The sequence below is a fragment of the Ptychodera flava genome, chromosome 1 (assembly GCF_041260155.1).
Source record: "Ptychodera flava strain L36383 chromosome 1, AS_Pfla_20210202, whole genome shotgun sequence".
NCBI lineage: Eukaryota > Metazoa > Hemichordata > Enteropneusta > Ptychoderidae > Ptychodera > Ptychodera flava.
Window position 1 is genome coordinate 40,969,669 of NC_091928.1, and position 20,107 is coordinate 40,989,775.

Here is a 20,107-nt window from a genome sequence, read left to right on the forward strand (position 1 = left end):
GCTAATTTGTTATAATTATTCTGACTGCGACCGCTCCACACGCTGTAGAGTTCATGAAGCTAAGCACTCTCATTCTCATCCTCGCTATCACACATCGCACACAAACTTTATCAGAGCGAAAGACAGCCTAAGGGACAATTCAGCCTAGCATGAATTTCAATGAAAGCTGTAGGCGAAACACAAGAGCATTCCATTGCAGGCACGTTTCTGGACATTAACTCCCTGGTTATGGCGGTAGTTTGCTGAGTTAAAAGAACAGCGGGGATGTTGACTTCGTGGTGACACTTTTAGATTGTCTACCTTCTTGATCGGACAACTTAAATATGACGGCATCTATATTATCTCCTGATGTGGTTTAATTGTGTCCGATGATCTGTTTGTTGTGTGATCTAACAACTTTGCCAATATCAATTACAATGTAGCTTACATAACATGCACCATTGAAGTCTATGTAAATATAGTAGAGATAATTCGACCTTGTACATGTTCATGTCACGTCAACTTCAGCATGTTTCACTGATAGTATCTGAATATTTAATCCTTAATTCTATTTCTATTTTACTCCTCTGGGCAGAGTTTTGAATTCACGTGTTTGATTTAAGATGTGGTGTCAGTTCAGTTAAGCCTATCAGTAAGAAAGCTTAAAAACGAAAAGATCCGTAGTGCATGATGAAAAATATATGCCTATGTAAGTAAATTCCCTATGATTGGTGTATCACATCAGTGTCTATATTGAAAGTTGCATGCGAAATCCCATGTGTTGTAACATCTATAACGAACCCTGCCTTCTTATCATTGAAAGAATAAATCGACAGAAATCAGTAGGTGTACTGTATTTCCTGCTCATATTGAAAGCAGTTTTGTTCTTTAATTTGCCTATTTGCGATGCAAAACTTGTCAGCGGTCAAAAGATAACGCGGCAAGTTTCAATATCATGATATAGACTGCTGAGTGATAACGGCGTTCTAAATTCCTTCAATTTGGTGTTTGTCTGAGACAGAATTCTACTGGGCTATTGTTCACACGACTTGACTAGTATTGGTACAAACTTAATCGTCACTTTTGTAGTTATATCAGGTTTAAGTGGATTCAAGGGAAGACTGCTGAAATGACTAGCTGTGATGCTGTGCACTACACTATTCTATCGGGTTTATACTGGAGCAAGAGGTGGTTTTGTATTCATTTATGTACAATACATTAATGAGCATTGTTTCCATATTAATTTTTTGCTAATGATTTATAGCTATATGGAATATTCATGAGTCTCGCATCGTGCAACAATGCTAAAGTATTCTGTGTCATTTCCAATAAAACTTATATGTGAATATTTTGATCCAGAAAGCAAGAATCAAGTGCCACTTTACGAACGATGGTTACGCAAAGGGGATATATACATGTAATAGCGAGGACGGTTCCTTGGTTTTGAGCATTGAGAATTTCCAATATACCCATGCCATGAGCTTTCCCCGCTGCCATTTCGTTTCCATTAAATGTTCTTATTAGTTTTAAAGGACAATGTCGCTCTTTTTTGACTTCTTGGACATGGAATGCTAGCATAAAGTCACTCAGTGTAAAAATGACGGCGGTATATAACTACAAATGTTTCAAAAATTAACCCTTTGCGGCAAGCAAACAGATGATTTCGTTTGTGACCTCTTGACAAAATGGAGTTTTCCTAGTCCGACTTGCTTTAATTTGACAAATTTTGCTACAATGTAAATGGAAGCTACTATTATACCATGGCCGATTTCTTCATGCCTCATGACGCTGTGAGAAACACGTTCGCCGGCGTGAAATTCGAGAAGATTTTTCAATTTGTGGTCCAACAAGGTATATGGGAGTGTAGTTCCGAATCTTTTGTGTGAGCGCAGTTGAAAACCCAGGTTGTGTGCAGATTGAGTGATTTTGTTTCACACCTTGGGAGTATTTCGGTTGTAGTGATTGGCAGAACGCGCAAGAAAATCGATCGATCTAGCAGACTACTCGGCCAACTGGCGCCTTTGGTCAAAATGCATCAAATTTTATTGCCTCCACCCTGATACACAGTTTTTTCCAAAGGAATATTTCTCATCTAAAATGACAAGGAAACCCCCTCATACTATATATTTTCAAAAAGCAGGGAATCTTAAGTTTAGTACGGTAGCAATCGTTACTCGGAGGATGAAGGGGTGAATACGGTGTTCCAATCGGATTTGAACCCACAACATACGGTATCCAGTCACCTAGCGGAGAAGCAACAGACAGAACCGCTCGGCCAAATCCCCACTCTCAAAAAAGAGTGGTTCAATAACTGGGTAAAAAACCTCAATTTTTTATATTTATGATACAAATTAATTAAGTAAAAACTTGATACTATTTTCTGAAATGTGACATTTCACTTGAAACAAGAGTATATATAGAAAAAAACTACTTTTATTTTGCATTAGCTATCCTCATTCTAAAATGGCATGGGTTGAAAGACTGACACAAAAAGTTATTAAAATTTGATTAGCAACATTAAGCTGCCTCTTATTCAAAATGTAAGAACTTTATTGCCAAACAAAATAATAGATTTATTGAATAGCATTTAAAGAGCATCATGTGCAAATTGCAGAAAATTTAACACAGCCAGAGTGGAGTTACATTGTTTAGAAATCTTGAAATTGGGAGAAAATAGAAGCCAGGAAATCGGGTGGATAACATACACTTGCATTAATTAGCACCTCTTTATCACGCAACTTATGACTGCTTGACAAGCTAAAAGGTGAGCCAAACCAATATTTTAATCTCGGGTAAACAAATTAATTAAAATTGAATGAATATTTGCAGCGCCCACTTAAGGTAATATGCACCTCCAAAGTGAAAGACTTAAACTTTTGCTCAAACTTTCCTCAGTGAAACTTTAAACCATTCTCTTACCGAAGCAAGAATAAAAATCAGGGGTCACCGTGCAAACTTTGGTACTAGAGAGACAAATAACTTGCGATTTCTCGATATTTGAAATTCAAAATGGCCGCCATCCCTGTGTTAACTCTATGGGAAAAAATAAAATTTTCGATTTTCGAAAAACTAAGACGGTGAAAACTTTTCTTTCACCAAGAGCTTCAAAATGAGCCCTAAAAAGTGGTAGGTCAGAAGAAAATTGATAAAATTTGAAGGCCCGAATATCTGTCCCCGAGGTGCGTTCTACCTTAACATGGATCTTCTGATATATAAATTACCTATCAATGCCTCTGTAACTGATAACATCCGACTTTCTCTCAATACAAGTGATCAAGAATAGAGGAAAAGACCACATTGTAAACAAAGCGACTATGGACGCCGCAGACAGAACATGTGGTTTTCCTACTTCCTTAGCTAAAATCTAGTGAAACAGCAGTAATCTGCATTGAATCTCTTCGTGGTTGATCGTCTACACTCTTCGAACATAATGTAACAGAAATCTACTATCATGTTGTGATCTGGAATGTTGCTGGTTTCGGTGATCCGTTTGTTATTGCCGCTGAAGCTCAGGACGTCCAAAACTTGTTCAAACCCTCTATGTTTCTCCCTTTTCTCTCACTCGTGTATTACTACACAAGTGTAAACAATAGTCTGGTTCCCTGGCCAATTTCTACCGCTGGCCGCGCTATTAACGAAAATAGGGATCAGGTAGGGCTATTGTAAGCATGGCTATCATTGGTCAATAGTACGAGTGCAGTGATTGCTTTGAATTAATTTCCAACTTGAAGCTACCTTCGAATTTAGATTTCGTATGCCTATGGGTTTATGTTACCTCCATAGTTTCCCGAACCAAACATCATTGAATGAAATACGAAAAATAACTTATTTTTGAGTCATTGCCGTACATGCCCAAAGGTCACCATGGTCACCAGGTCACGTCTGAGGAAAAAATCATAGACGATAATCGTCACTTCACGACTAAATACCATCATAGAAGAACAGAGTCGGGGACCTAAAAGAGACGTCGTGCAAACAACTTCAATGTTCGATGTTTCGTCACCTAATTTCCGAGCTTGCCAATGTGCAGATGTGCTGATCACATGATCTTGTCAGGCGATTGTGCTCATAAATATGCAGTCAAAATGTTGACTGAAACATTATGCCATAACTGACCCTATTTTCCTTAGCAGCGCAGCCAGCGCAAGAAATGAGTCCGGGAATCCGACTAGGTAAACAAGCGTTGCAAACACTAAAGTTTCATGTTAAATGTGACTGCAATCACACCAAAGAACAATGACTCTAAAGGAATGAAAACCAGCTTCTATCGCATGGATGATAAACAAGTCGCGGAAAGATGCACTACTTCAATATGAGCGGATTAGCACATACTAAATGCAATGTGTGATCTAACTCAACCTTTAAAAGTTGTCTTACACGCGAACGTTACTATAATAATATAATAATATATAATATAATAATAACCTTTATTTCGAGAACCAGCTCATAGAAAAAAGCAAACTTGAAAGAAAAACAGACAAATACGAAGACAACAAACTACATGCTTCCATAAAAAATGTCTCAACAATACAATACAGAGATTCTACAAGCACAGTAAAACCTTATAAACAATCTGTCATAAAACATTTCCACCATCTACTCCCTTTAATAACATAACCAGACAGGGCTGAGCAGACTAAAGTATTTGTACTAGTCAATCTAAGATAAAAAACAGCCCTAGCCGCACGAAGTTTACTGTCAAAGGTCAAAATGTGATTACGTACAAATGTTTCACTTATGCTTAATCTTTGCTTAATATTCAAAAGAATTCTATAACTATTATTATAAGCAACACGAATGTCGCTCATACTTCTTTTGGAGAAGACACTCCATAAATGGGAACAGTACATTGAAGAACAGAAAGTTTGAAAAAGCCTAGTTTTGACCAGAGTTGAACAGCTATGAAATTTACGAATAAGTGAATTTGCCTGAGAATACAGCGATCTCATTTGGCGCATTATGTCATCATTGTCATTTCCAAAACACAAAGTTTAACAGCGGTGTGTACTATATAAACAGCTTTGAAATATTTATACAGGTAATGCACAATTTCACCTTGTTATACAGTTATATAGCTACAACTGACAGTACAAGCAGGGAGGTAGTAGAGATCTGATGACTGACTTTTATCCACATTTCAGTAAATAGAACAACAGGAATAGACGCTTACACGAAACAAAAATACGAAGTAATTAGGAAATATTCTATTGTATTGTATATTTACTTCATCAGATGACAAAAAGATAACAAATAACACAATATTAAAGTCAAAAAGTCTACAATCTGATGGGGGTCACGGAAAATAGTTGTATCTGAACAAGTCTAGTCTGTGGCCCGTGTAAATAGTACATCATAATAACAGCGCAGCCAGCGGTAGAAATGGGTAGAAATGTGTTTGTTAGCTTGTGATGTGCTCGGCTGCTCTCTATCTTTTGTCGATTGGTCACTCACAAGTTTCCCCGACACAAAATTTGACGGATTTGTTTCCTTGGACACGGTTCGGTTCGAATTTGAGTTTAAATCCATAAAAATATGCACTGATCTCCGTGCGCTGATCAAGCGATCGTGTTGCATAGCGATATGCGTGCCTACACAATGCTAAAGCTGGAATTTTCCCAAATTCCATCATTGATACACACAGTTCGCTACACTATGAGCTCATACATCAGTAGGCCTATATGTGGACGTCTTTGCTTGCTGTTTTTTGTGCGCGATTTCCGCGCTGTCGGTAACTTTTTCAGGGCAGACGATGGCTCAAAATGCGCAATTTGCGCAATAGTGCAGTCGAGAGGAAACTCTGCAACCCTTGTCGTACACCTAGGATTTCCTCGTCATTCCACCTTTTTGGTGCTTGTCGGGTGAAACGTTCAAGAAAACCACATCTGAGAGCCAATCATCCAATACTGCCGCTTGTTGTGAATTAAACCAACGTTCTGCCTCATCAGGGACTGGACGTAAATTAGCAGGGGGGGGAGGGCCGGGGGGATTTGGGGGAGGGTCACAAATTTTTGAGCCACCGTTTGGGGGAGGGTCACAAATTTTTGAGCCACTGTTTGGGGGAGGGTCACAAATTTTTGGGCCAAGTGTAGTGGAGGATGTGTAGAAAAAATGTTTACAAGACAATGTGCCCACATGAAGTAAGTTTAACAAGTCCTTGTTTATTTCCTATATAATAAACATTCATAACTTACCACTCCAATACATTGCCAACTCTATGAACATATCAGTTCTACTTTCCTACCAACATCTCAACTACAAGTATTTCCCATTTTAATCATTTTCCTCTCCATCATCATCATTACCATCATTGTCCCCATCATCGTCATTGTCCTCCTCATCATCATGTTCACAATTGTCTTTACTGCTGTGATCATTACTTTTATCATCATCATAATCATCATCATCATCATCATCATTATCATCATCATCTTCATCATCATTATCATCATCATCATCAGTATAAGTGACTTTCAAATTATCCAGTATTTTCAGTTTTGCTTCTTTCGTTACAAACTGCAACTTAAAAATGTTTTTCAAATATCTAAGATCTTGTTTTTTCAATGAAGCTACACTTTCAATGTCAATGCCATCAACATCTACTGGCTTTGTGGTATACCCAGGAGCAATATTTTGCAGAACTCTTTTGCTATTCTCTGAATGTAATTTTGTTCTCCGTTTGCGGGCCTTTCTCTGGTTTTGCTTCTTCTTCCGTTTTTGGCTTTTGTCTTTTCGAAAATGACAATTGAACATACTCATTCCCTTTTCAATCAACAAACCAATTTTTTCATGTATTCCGTTGATTTGTTTCTGAAGATCAAGCATGGTGGAGATTAATTTGGTATTAAATGAGTGTTCTACCTCTTTTCCTGTTATTAGTTTTTGAGTCTTGGTGAAATTTTTGTTATCAATGTCTTTCACAGTTTCAATCATTTCTTCAGTGTCCTTTTTAAGTTTTTTTATTTTGTCTTCATTTTGTCCAAGAATAACTGAATCACCTGGTTTAAGCACATGATTTTCTTGTAATAACTGACCGGTTGATGAAGGATCATTTTTGTTCTGTATTCCTGCCACTTTCTTTGCCAATGCCTCAACTTTTTTCTTCAGATCATACTCTCGCCGTCCCTCTGAATGGAATAATTTAACAAAGTCCTTTGAGTTTTTGCACCACTTGAATTTTGACTTGTACACATCTGGTAATATATCATTCATGAATAAAGCTCTTTCAGTTTTGGGGTGTGGCTGCCATCCAAATGTAGTACTTTCCCATGGTTTTTTCTTCTCAGAACTTGAAGCAAGCACAGAAATTCCTTGCATCCCTTGCTGAGGTCCACCCATATTTCCCTGGGTTCTCCTGAATCGCCTAATCTCAATTTGTGAAAATCCTGGAAAAAAAAGATACACTTTCAGACATGAGACATTTTAGACTGGTCAATATTTTGATAGGAGAAAAACTTAAAAATATGGAAACAAAAATTAAAAGTATCATTTGAGGTCAATCTTCTGAACCAAACTGGCAACAGGTCTTTCATTCTGTTGAAGTCAATATTTTATGCTTGCATCAGTTTTGGTTTCAAAAAAGTACACACTGCCAAATAGTTTTATTTCAAATATAATTGTTGCTATTACTGAAATAAATTAAGTTGGACTGAACAAAACTGCACTTTGCAAGGGGTCTCATCTGCCAACTTTTACTCAATCATGTTCACTTTTCAATAACATCAGTATCACTTCAGCAGTGCTTTCGCAAACAAATGTTCTAATTTGGAAAGGAAAACATTTGCAAACACCAACATTTCTGCCCAATATTTACCCTGGTCTGAGTCATAAATTTCTAAACAATTGTGTGGTTAGGAGGCAGTGGCTATTATATGCCTACAGATTTGCCACTCAGTCTACTGGGTAAGAGTTTATGCAGGGCAGCCTTTTGAGGAAAAAGTATGACTGACATGTGTAGTCCCACATATTTGTATGCGATACATGAGAACATGAAAATACATGGACCCTGGTGTAAGGTTTGTAGTCCACAATACGCTCAGTTGATAAAGAACTGAGAACTACATAACTCAAACTATTGATTAAAGTTTACAATAAACAATAAATTAATACAATTTAAAGGAAATGTTGTTTACTCAATATAAAAATATGGAAATATGACAATTAGACGACGCGTGTTGTATCAAATAATCAGTCACAATTTGTCAATGATTGACTATTTACACAAAAATGACATTCACTTGCAGGCAGACTATTTTTTTAAAAATTCCAGTTCATATTGTGTCTGGTATCAACTTACCCCAGCTTTGTAGATCTTCATCCTTAATATCAATTAAATGTGCCACTTTCTTCACTCCATTTCTGAGGAAGACCCCTGAATATTCCGTCAGGTCACAAGTGTTGAGAAATTCAAGTACAGAACTTTCCTTGTCCATTCGTGTTGCAGAATCAGCCATTTTGTATCACTATCGTTGCTGCAGTACAGTAGCTCGAGGTTTTGCCTGGGTATTTGGGTCGGACGGCAAAACCAGAGCTACAGATCCAACCATCCAGAGAGAGTGCAGGTGCCGAACGTCTGGACGTTCGGCGCGCCTTGCAAAGTTATTCGGCGAATCCGGCGTTCTTCTCCTTACCGGTTTACCTTCTAATACTATTTTGCACCTACCCGCTCAAGGATGTCTCGCTATTTATCCAAAGTACTGCCGTTCGGCAGGTTTTTGTGTGCCGATCGCGGGTTACTCACTGAATGGGACGCCATGTTTGAAAGGGATGACGTCACAGTCTCGCACATCCACGTTCCTATCTATTAGCATAACAATGCACACATTTACGTTGTACGTGTACGCTGCAGCGCTGCGCTGGTTCTTTCAGTTTTCATAACTACTGACCGGCCGAACTCCGAAATGAAGACGATTGATATTATATGATAATTTTTTATGAACAAAATTACAGAGAAATGTTATAATGTGTAAATACGTACGTGCATGTTATTCATGAAAGTGATTGTAAATGATTATGCTATTAAAGCCACAATACAAACGACAGCATCGACGAAACAGCAAAAGCAGACGGAAAACGAAAAGCAAACAAGGTTTTCATAAAAGTGAGGGAAGCTGCCAAGAACAAGGTAAGCTACTTTTCAAAGGCAAAAAAATAAAGTCATCTGTTGTTTCCTAAGTGGTGTTGTGTGTGATATTTCTTATCGATGTCCGAGGAGGCAAGAACGAAACCCTCCGACAACCTTTGTGTGCGATAAAGAAATCGAAATTGTCTCTAAGTTTACCCACCTTTGGTTGAATACTTTCTAAAAAATTTAAATGGGATTTAAACACTGATGCTATCTTGAAGGAAGGGCGACAGCCATTTATTTTTAAGGAAACTGCTTTCCTTCATGTTTGATAGATAAATCTTATCCATTACAGTGAAAGCGTTGTTTCATTCTCGCTCATCTGGTGGCTTCATCTGACAATCAAAGACATATTAACTTCACAGAATTTATCACTTACCTTAAAATTAGAATATCAAGAGAAGTCTGTCACTTTATGATCAGCTAGTACTTAGGAAAAGCCCGATCAATTGTTAAAGGGGCCCTTTATTTATGAATACTTATTACAACACATATAATAAAGGTGAAAACAAATTGTTATCGTCTTTTCTAACAAACTGCCAAGCAAAATATGCGTTTCCTTCTATATTTATTGTTTTCTAAATTGTATAAAAATAGACAATATAGCGGGCGCAGCCATTGTGTATGTGTCACGTGATCAAAACGTCATCAGTGCTGCTTGCGTTCAGCGGTGGCGCGCTTCTTCGAAAATGGCGACAGCAGAGCAGACAGCAGATACTGAATGTTCGATGGGGTGAACATCAAACCAGCGATCATGCCGTATTGTATCGCAAAATTCTGTACTGTCTCAGACAGAAGGAACCCTAGAAATGCACATTTTTTCAATGTACCATCAAAACCTTCTCTTCGTAACCAGTGGTTGGCGAAATGTGGTCGTCCGGGAGGGAAAGATCGTCAAGCTCGTGTCTGCAGTGAGCATTTCCGCCCCGACGACTTTTCGAACATGCTGCAATACCAATGCGGATTTGCTCATCGTCTGCTACTGAAGGATAATGCTGTGCCAAGCCTGTTTGGGAGCCCTGAGTCTGAGGAACCAGTATCTCGAGAAGGCCCAACTGAGCGGGATAGTCGTATGGCCAAGCGAGAAAGGAAAGAAGTGAGTATCATTGCGTTGTGTATGAATCAATGTCAGTCCCAATCCCGTTTGCCATGGCATGGGACTCGAGCTGCAAATCCTGCAAATCGATGTATCGTACTTGCGCAAAATTTGGTGAATAAAAATCGACAGTTGTTTATATACTTAATTCACTATGTCATGCATAGTTTCCTATCTGAACGGCCAGGTATGCCAATAGGTGACGTTGCAACGCGAATGGTAGCCCTGAGTGTTATGTTCCCACGGCGTTCCAGTGTTGTTGGGTTACACATACACAGCATCAAACGCAGGGCATCGTGAATGTATGCCCTTGCGTTTATGTGAATATGGTCACTGATTATGTCTAAAATGTGTTCTGTATTATGTTGTATGTACATATATACTCACTGGGTGAGTGACTAAGAATGCGTATGTCCATTTCATATATTTACAAGACTGAAAGTACATGTAATAACCAGACATTGTTTTAAAACTTGCAACTGTTGTGTTTCCGGTATTAGACTTCAGAATATTTAAAATACTGGCCAGTAATGCCATAACACAGATTACAGAGGTTGTAGTGGATTTATCTTTTGGACATTTCCATCTTGAACAGTGATAGGGGTGATTGTCACGATACTACTGCAGCTGTTACTACTACATGTACTGCTATTAATTTATTATTATTATTATTATTTGCAAAGGTGCTTTTTTCTACTTGTAAACATGTTTCCCAACACTACAGGTATATGCGCACAGAGGGTTTGAATAAGCATCAAAATATTTTAATGTGAGACTAGACCTGGCATACAGTAACTGTATCTTATCAGTGTCCTGACTGTTTTCTTGCAGAATGATTATTAATTTGCATAATGATATTGTCATTATGCAGGAACAATAAATTGTTTAATCGAGACATTGACTTGTACACAGAACAGCTCGTGACATGCTCTAACGGAGAACAAATTATGTCTTCGTTGATTAATCTACAGGGTGTATGGTTCGTGTTACCATGTTGTATGTCCATAAATTCATAAAATAATCTTTTAATACGTACTAAAACACAAGCATGTATCCAAGCGTTTCAGGTATATGATAAACCTTATGGCCCTCATTACTGCCGCCCTTGGTGGTATGGCAGGTGAGCCCTCCCTGTAATTGGGACCAATGCGCTGTACAATCTCAGGAGCCAAAATACTTATCAGGGCCATAAAGATTATACTTTTCTGTGGACTCAGTTTGTCATGGTGGTGAAAGGGTTAAAGAAATTAGCTTAAGTAAAAAAAGAACTAGTTATCGCAAAAAATTGCCAACTTAAGGAAGAAAATAAATTGGGCAAAAAATCAAGCAAACTTTGAAACATTCCTGGGGAAATGTGTCCACGCTCTATTTACAATCACCTTTTAAATTTGATCTCATCTGTATCAAAGGTTTCCCCATATACTTTTGTGCTATTGTTTTCTGGTTTGATGGCATCAAAACTCAATGTATTAATACTTTGTTTTTTTTACCAGATGCCACAACACAAACTGATTTAGACGGCATAATTGTTGCAGTGTCTAAAGACCATGGTTATGCTACAAATCTACCAGTGACAGCTGATAGACTGAGAGGTAATTCATCTGATGGTACAACATCACAGGGTACTACTACAGATAGTGGAGGTGAAAGTCAAATGGACACAGGTGATGCGCTGGACAATCATAAGTGTGACACTTTTGATGACTCTGATTCTGATGTTTCAGATGAGGACATGTCAGAGGACCCAGACTTCATTCCGTATACATCATCATCTGAGACTGATTCAGAGTATAGTGACACAGAGCCAGATATTATCATTGATGATCCTGTTTCTAGTGATCCAGCAGAGCAAATGAAATTTTTAGTTTTTGAATCTTCACTAATTGAATTGTTTACAAAGTGCCAGAGAAAAGATTGTCCTGCACAAGTTATTTCCATGCAGAAATTATTATCTGGTTCAAGATTGATAATCAAAACAACATGCTCTGCTGGGTGTCACTACAGTTGGTCCTCTCAACCAACTTTAAATAAAATGGGAGCTGGAAATTTGTTGCTGTCTGCAGCAATTTTATTTTCAGGTAACACTTACACTAGGCTCTACGATATTGCTCATTGCCTTCACTTGCCCATTGTTGGTGAAACTCAGTTTTACAACATCCAGAAAAAGTATTTGTTTCCTGTTGTGAATGAGACATGGCTATCGATGCAGAATTTAATCATAAATGATCTTCGTGGCAGAGATAACGTTTTATGTGGTGATGGCCGTTGTGATAGTCCTGGGCATTGTGCTAAATATTGTACATATACTTTGATGGATGAGGAAACAGGGTACATTGTTGACTTCTGTGTTAACAGTGTTGCTGATCCGTCAGTTAAAAATTCAAATGCCATGGAGCCAATGGGCCTCAGGAAGTGTCTTGATTTCCTGAAGAAAATGGATGTACCTGTTTCCGTTCTTGCAAGTGACAGGCATATTACAATCAGGAAAATAATGAGATTAGAATATCCTGAGATTGAACACCAGTTTGATATTTGGCATTTGGTAAAAAGTGTAATAAAAAGACTCTGTGCTGTTGGCAAGGTAAAGGGTAACAGTGCTCTGTTGGAATGGATCCAGTCTATCAGTAATCATTTCTGGTGGTGTGCAGAGTCATGTAGGGGTGATGTTAATGTTCTGCGAGAGAAATGGCAATCTGTGGTGTACCATACAGTTGACATTCACTCTTGGGATGACAAGGAATATTTCCATGCATGTGAGCATGAGCCCATTAGTGAAGGTAATAGGAAGGAGATATCTTGGCTTCGTGTAGGTTCCCCTCCACATGATGCACTGAGGAAGGTTGTCAATGACAAAAAACTGTTGAAGGATCTTGAACATATTACTCTGTTTTGTCACACAGGCGAATTGGAGGTTTACCATTCACTCTTGCTGAAATATACTCCAAAGCGACAGCATTTTTCACACGAGGGAATGGTGTGTCGCACGCAGCTTGCAGTGATTGACCATAACTACTATGTTGCTAGGGAACAGGCTACTACTAAGTCAGGGTCACTGTGTTTCAAAGTTGTATACCCCAAGTCTCATAGTTATAACAAGAAATGGATTGCAAAGATCAGAAAGGAGCGCAAGACTTATCCATATCGTGAGACTATGATGAAGGAAGTTGTTGCTATGCGCGTTAAGAATCAGTCTAAATTACATGCTGATATTCCAAATCTCAAGTCCAATATAGCTCCAATTGATAAGCCATGCAAACATGATGTCATAGAGAGGACTTTCCAATTCACTCGGTTTGCCTCTGAGAACTGTGAAATTGGACAGAGTGATTTTGTGTGTGCTTCAGAGGCTAGGCAAACATAATCTGAGGTTGTATTGTAAATATGGCAAAGTGTGCTCTTGGACATACCATTTGTAGCTCTGTTGTCAGCAACACAGTTTTTCTGATAGAATGATTGTCTGTTGTCCGTCTGTCCATAAACATTTGACTCTTTTTCTGAAACCAGTGATCAGATTGTGTATTGAAGTTTGCATGCAGGGTCTTTAAGGTGATCAGAGTTTGTTTTCAGAGTTGTGGTTAAATATGCTCATTTGTCTTTTGGGGCAATTTTTCCTGTTTTTGGTCAAAAATGATTTCTCTTAAATTGGTGGCCTAGTTTCCTTTGAAATCTGGTGTGCATATCTCTAGGAATGATATTAGTAACAAATAACCAAATTGTGCTGATATATGCAAGATTGTATTTGGGAGCAATTTGTGCAATTTTGTAATGTGTTCATTGGGTTGGAAATAATAGTTTCTATTTAAAAGGAAGGTCAGCTGTGAACTTTACATAGAGTTCCTCCACTGCGTGAGTTATGCAAAATAGATAAGTGATTCATTTTAAATTAATCATTTCAAGCCTGACAACGTATCATATATATCAATAATTTTTAGCTATGATCCCAGAAAGTCAAATATGACTTTAATATTACATGTAGGTTTATTTCCATGTCAGACTCAATTTTACTGCACATAAATCTAGCCATAAACAAAATAAGACCCCTGGCTGAAATCTGTACAAACCTCTGGCACTGTCTTGGTATCCTGGCTTGGTCAGCTCTGCCTGTTACAGACATGTAAGTTAATTGCAGAGATTTCAGTCAGGGTCAAATGAACTGACAGACACTCAGGCAGAAATAGACCCAATATTTGTTGGTCTGCCTGTACCTGTTAGTCTGAGATTCAATCTATTATGCTATGTTTTGTACAGGAAATAGTCTGACACAAGGCCTGAAACCTTCATGCAATGTTAAATCCTTTGCATGACTCTGACAGCATGACTAAAATTTACCAATCTTAAAGAAGTTAAAGTTCAATGAAATTCAAGCCTGAAAGGATTAAGGAAATCTTAATAGACTTGTTTTATTGCTATATATAGCAGCTGTGTTCTCCCAGGAATTTCTGTAACATATAGGCAGATTTGCATAATAATAACTCAATATGATAATTAGTTTCAGTTGCTTTCCTAAAAATAAAAGTTAAGGACTGATACTGTTTTAGGTAAAAGAAGAATACTATTTGAAAGTATATGAAATAGAAACTGTAGTTTATTGAAATGCAGTCATTGGAGGCCACAGCTCAACTAACACCAAGCACATTTACTTAACTTAGGCATATTTTACATGTATATCTTTTAAAGTACTGACAAAATTTACACTGTCAGTATCTTGATTGCGTGTCTCCAATAAGTTTTAAATGTACAGATACATTCTGAAACAGTGTGAGCGACAGTGTGTCATTGGCGGTATTTTTAATTGTCAAACAATACATAATGTCAGAGCCCTATCAGCTGCAAGGTCACTTGTCATTGGAGATGAAGGGGTCAACTTTTACTTCAATTTGGTGAACATTTAATTGTCTGTGGTAACTTGCAAACAGAATGAGAAAAAGAAATCTGAACTCTACCACAAAATTTACACACATATACTCTGAAATATGAACATCCCTTTGATGTATCAAGGCTGTAATTATTTATACAGAATGAGTGTTTTCAGTGCAAGCATTTTTTTGTTTTTAATTGTAGATATAATGGGCATTCTTACCAGTTGTAATGAAAGAAGAAACAAATGAAATTCAAAGTCACCATGTACATAGCTATGCCAATCACCTGTAATTTTATGAATGTACAAATGATTCCAAATAAATGTGTATAAACTGGAAATACTAGTATGATTTTTTTTTACTGTGTGGAATTAAAGCCACAGTAACTGAATTTAGGTGTTTTTCCGTGTTTTTTTGTTCTGTGTATCAATTCCATGTTTCCCATGCTACTCCCAATAGTATGATGAAAAGCAAAATTTTTAAAGTATGACCATGGCCTGTTACTGTATATGAGTTAAAACCGTTGTGATTGTTGATAAATGAATTCAAGTACAAACTGGATTTCAATTTTCAGAAATAACATTGCTGATTGTTCACACAATGGCTGTGGTGAGAACCTTCATACTTGGTGTTTCATCATGCTACAGGGACTTGAGCAAGAAACATCTATCGATGCATGGAACAAAATGGCTGAATTAAATAGTGCACAATTTAGATACTGGTACAGTTCACTGCTTGTCATAGCATGATCATTTAAAGGGACCATGAGCTGCAACTTTGTAGAATTTGTTAAGATTCAAATAACTCCAATATTCTCAGATATTATTTCATTTCTACCAATTAAATCATATAAGGTCAAAGTATTACATTCTTTGTGTTGCATCAAAGTGCCCTCTTTAAGGCTCACAGTGTGTAACCTATCATGTAAATTTTACTAACTATCATTAGTCCAAAATGAGATGATGAGTTACAGTAAATGTTTGTCTTCAGCTGCTTTACAAAGTTTAAAAGAAAGACAAAAACAAATACAGAAAAACCTATTTAGGACACCTTTGGGAACCAAAAAAACTCCTTAATACAGAGGTGTCCTTAATAGACAGGTAATTCTATTGAAATAATGAATTTTGTCCTTTAAAAATTTGTCCTTAATAGACAGATGTCCTGATTAGAGAGGTGTCCGTAATGACAGGTTTCACTGCACATGTAATCATTTTGGCCAAATCGGTAAGTCAACATTGGTCACAAAAATAAACAAGACAAACGCAACTTCAACTTTCATTCACAATTTTTAATACACATAAAGCATTGGTCATAATATCCACAACACTATCAATCAGGATATGCAGTGGCGTCAACATCCTCAACCTCTCTGAATCCAGTATAGTGGTCATCAGGATACTTGTTCCGAATGGCTGTTACAACACAAGATGGTATTACTCTCCTTACATATCGACCAAGTCTTTGATGAGTCCACCAGGTAAACTGTCGATAGGCTGCTAGTCTGTATGTCCTGTAACATTACAAAATATTTAAAATATGCAAGACTATCTCTATAGACAATGACTTGGGGATAAGTTACATGATTTAAACAGTCATATGGAAGATTAAAAACTTTAAAATGTCTAACATCCTAAAATATTTTTTTAATCTCAAGAATTTCTGTTTGATTGTTATTATTTTGAACACAGCTACATGGCTAATAAACAAGTACATCACAGAATATTCAACTAAATAACAGTAAACAAGTAAATGAAAATTGTGACCAAATGGACAAAATAGAAAAATAATAGAACTAACACCTTGAATAGGTTAGGGTTATTAATAAAAACTGGGAAAAAATGGACAAAATAGAAAGAAAGTAGAAAAAAACAAACAAAAAGACAACCACCTTGAATGGGTTAGGGTTAGGGTTGGGGTTATGCTCACCTCTTATCCTCTCTGTGAATACTGAGGTGAGCATAATCTCAACCCTAACCCTAACCCATTTATGTTATTTGTTTTTCTGTCTGTCTGTTTGTTTGTTTCTATTTTGTCCATTTTTTGTAGTTTTTTACTAATCCATTCATGGTGCTTGTTTGTAAATGTTTGCTCTTTATATATATTTTTTGCTATTTTGTCCATTTTTACTACTTTTAACGTGTTTACTGTTATTTAGTGCCAGTTCCCTGTGATTAAATAAATAAATATGTTCACATCATTCTACTAGTTTGTGTTCTTTTAGCTATAATAATCGCCAAAGTAAGTTAATTTGGGCTTTCAGAACAAACAACATTGTTAAAGTCAGTCAAAAATATGTACACTTGTTCCAAACACTTCTGGTTGTTGTTGTTGTTGTTGTTGTTGAGTGTTTTATCGCGGTCAACTGGTAGCACAACCATATATCCTATAATTGTTTTTGTTTTGTCTTTTGGGTTTTTTGTTTTGTTTTTTTTGTAAATAGACCTACGTGGGTGAATTTATATCTTAATTTTGTAGCTGTGATATCGCAGCGGTACTTGTGGCGTATATCGAACGCGCTCGGGTCATTGGGGTCAATTCCACGTGACCCCCAATGACCCGAGCGCGTTCGATACACGCCACGGACAAGTTCCGCTGCGATATCACAGATATCAATTTTGTTATTTTTCGTACTGCAGTGACACTTTGTTACTTACGGCAACAATCCAGGCTATTCATGGACTGCAATTGGAAAGCACAATACAATTATTGCGTCCCAGGAAACCATAGTGTCTGTCTCGCGCGCATATCAATTATTTCGCGGCGTAAAATCAATCAGTGAACGTACCGAGTCTAGTTTCCTGGACGTTTAGGAAAATAACAATCGAAAAACAGGTAGCATGCAGTCTTTGAAAAAAAACGTACAAAGAACTTTTGACTTGTATACTTTATAAGTAGGTCATCATTTTCATCCGCCTATCCCGATGAAATTACATCACTACCCACGGAAAAGTGGTACATCCAACGACACAAATTACCTACCTCTCTCTAATGGGCTCTTTGAGACTCGTACGCGTGACATCTTTCATGGCTATGAGGGCCGTACGCAACACAGCATCATACAGAACGACAGCATTGAAATCGGTATGCTTACAAATGCAGTCCAAACTATCTGCAGACAACCTATCTTGCAGTTCCTCCAATTCCTGGCAGCAAAAATTCATAATAGGAATTTCCATGGCCGTGCAGTTGGCACAAACGCACCAGTCAGCTGCATTCGCTCCCGCTCGACCGGCAAAATCAATTTCCGTATTGAAGGAATCGTCTGATTCCTCCTCATCGCTGGTATCCCCATGGCCGATTGGCTTCCTTGGTTCGAACCTATACGGTTGAACTCCTTTACATGGAAGGCTAAATGTTTGCTCAAATTCTTCGTCGCTAGAAACATCAACAGCGGCGGGAACAGAAGCCATGTTGATTCGCCTTGGTTTGTATACAACATCCTGGAGCACTTATGACGTAACCGCCATCACGTGACCACAAAGATGGCTACACGGGAGACGCGATCTGTAGTGTACTCGGCAAAATTGCCCAAAATACACGAAGGTGCATGTAAAATTGATATTTTTGCGATGATAATATAACTAGGTACATGTATTATTGACTGATATCACTCAGGAAAGCAAGCTTTATGAGTAAAGGTCCCCTTTAACTGTAGTAATAATATTCTGTCATATTCATCATATTCTGTTCGGAGCGACCCTCCGGTCGGCGTTTTACACTCGGGAACCTGCTTGCAGGTTAAACCGGCGCAAGTTTTTATTCATTTCCTCCATTACTTTGCGGCTTTTAAATGATTTGTAAACTGTTTCATGTGTATGTTTTTGGTCACCGCTCTGTATCTATGTACTTTTTGTATAGTGTTTTATTCGCACTTTTTTATTGCCCATGTTTAGGATGAATAAAGCTGTACTGAGTTGAATTGAACTGAATAAAACCAAAACCCGACGGCCTTTTTCCAAGGCCACCACGTCATATTAAAAGCGAACTACCGTTGAATAAACCCATTGTCCATCACCGCACACAAGACGACGTAAAGACCAACACAAACAGAAAATTTCAACAGAGGAAAAAAACTGAAGTTTCTCAAACGAAGAATGAAAGAAAACCTAAACAACGTATTAAACGACACGGAACACGTAAAAGCTAATGGAAGATTCAACAAAAACAAGAAAAACAAAAAAACCTTCAATATAGGAAGAGGCATAGCAATTATGAATACGAAAGATTACATTCTAAGAAAATAATAGACCGCTGAAAATTCAAACTACACATGTATTAATGTAAACCACCGTCCCTCCATTGAGGGACGGTGTGTAAACCAACGCAGCGCGACTTAAGTACACGATGGATATGGGGACAAAATTATGAGGAGGTAACTTACAGTTTCCCCGATCCCGTAACGAAAATAATACGTTCATACTCTTGTATACAAATAACGGAATGATCGGACACTCTATTATCAAAACGTTCCCAAGTTACTTGTTGTTCCAGTCAAGCATATCAAATCCTGGTATTTTTTTCTATATTTTTTTAATTCAACGGACAATACAGTATAAACAAATCTGTGAATGGAACGTGGGCTCACCAGCAGCCTCGACAGAAATAGCTGGCATAAGATTCCGTGAAACGGAGAAAATTATGTTAAATCTCCACTCCGGTCAAATATTCCGATGGAAACGTTTCAGACACGACATTTCCATGGTTTACGCTGGAAAGGGCCATGTACCTTACTTCAAATTCACATTTGAACATTCTATCGACAAAATTTCGTACCTTGACTCAGTGGTCGGAGATATGACCGAGAAAGAAGGCCCGACATTAATTTTCGGTGTATTTTTTAATGAATTTTGCTTCAGTGTATTTCATTTGTTTAACTTCGTTTTATTGATACGCGGAGTTTTATTTCCCGAAAATTAAGTCCTCGCGTAACTTTCCATTGCACAAAATTAAATGCTTGTCCGCATTTTCCGCAAAAACTGCAACAGCGACCAGGAGAGCATGCATCAATAAAAATTGTTATAATTTCAGGCAGCAGTGTGCGATATCGCGTGT

The 20,107-nt window shown here is 37.6% G+C and overlaps 1 protein-coding gene across 1 annotated transcript; it reads right to left on the reverse strand.

Moving 5' to 3' along the window:
- Positions 1 to 6,117: 6,117 nt before the first annotated feature.
- LOC139137366 (probable ATP-dependent helicase PF08_0048) lies at positions 6,118 to 8,801 on the reverse strand. The gene is made up of 2 exons (XM_070705423.1): positions 8,273 to 8,801; positions 6,118 to 7,361 (listed from the first exon to the last, which is right to left on the reverse strand). Exons 1-2 carry the CDS (start codon positions 8,427 to 8,429, stop codon positions 6,250 to 6,252), a joined length of 1,269 nt encoding a protein of 422 aa, XP_070561524.1. The 5' UTR covers positions 8,430 to 8,801; the 3' UTR covers positions 6,118 to 6,249.
- Positions 8,802 to 20,107: the final 11,306 nt, after the last annotated feature.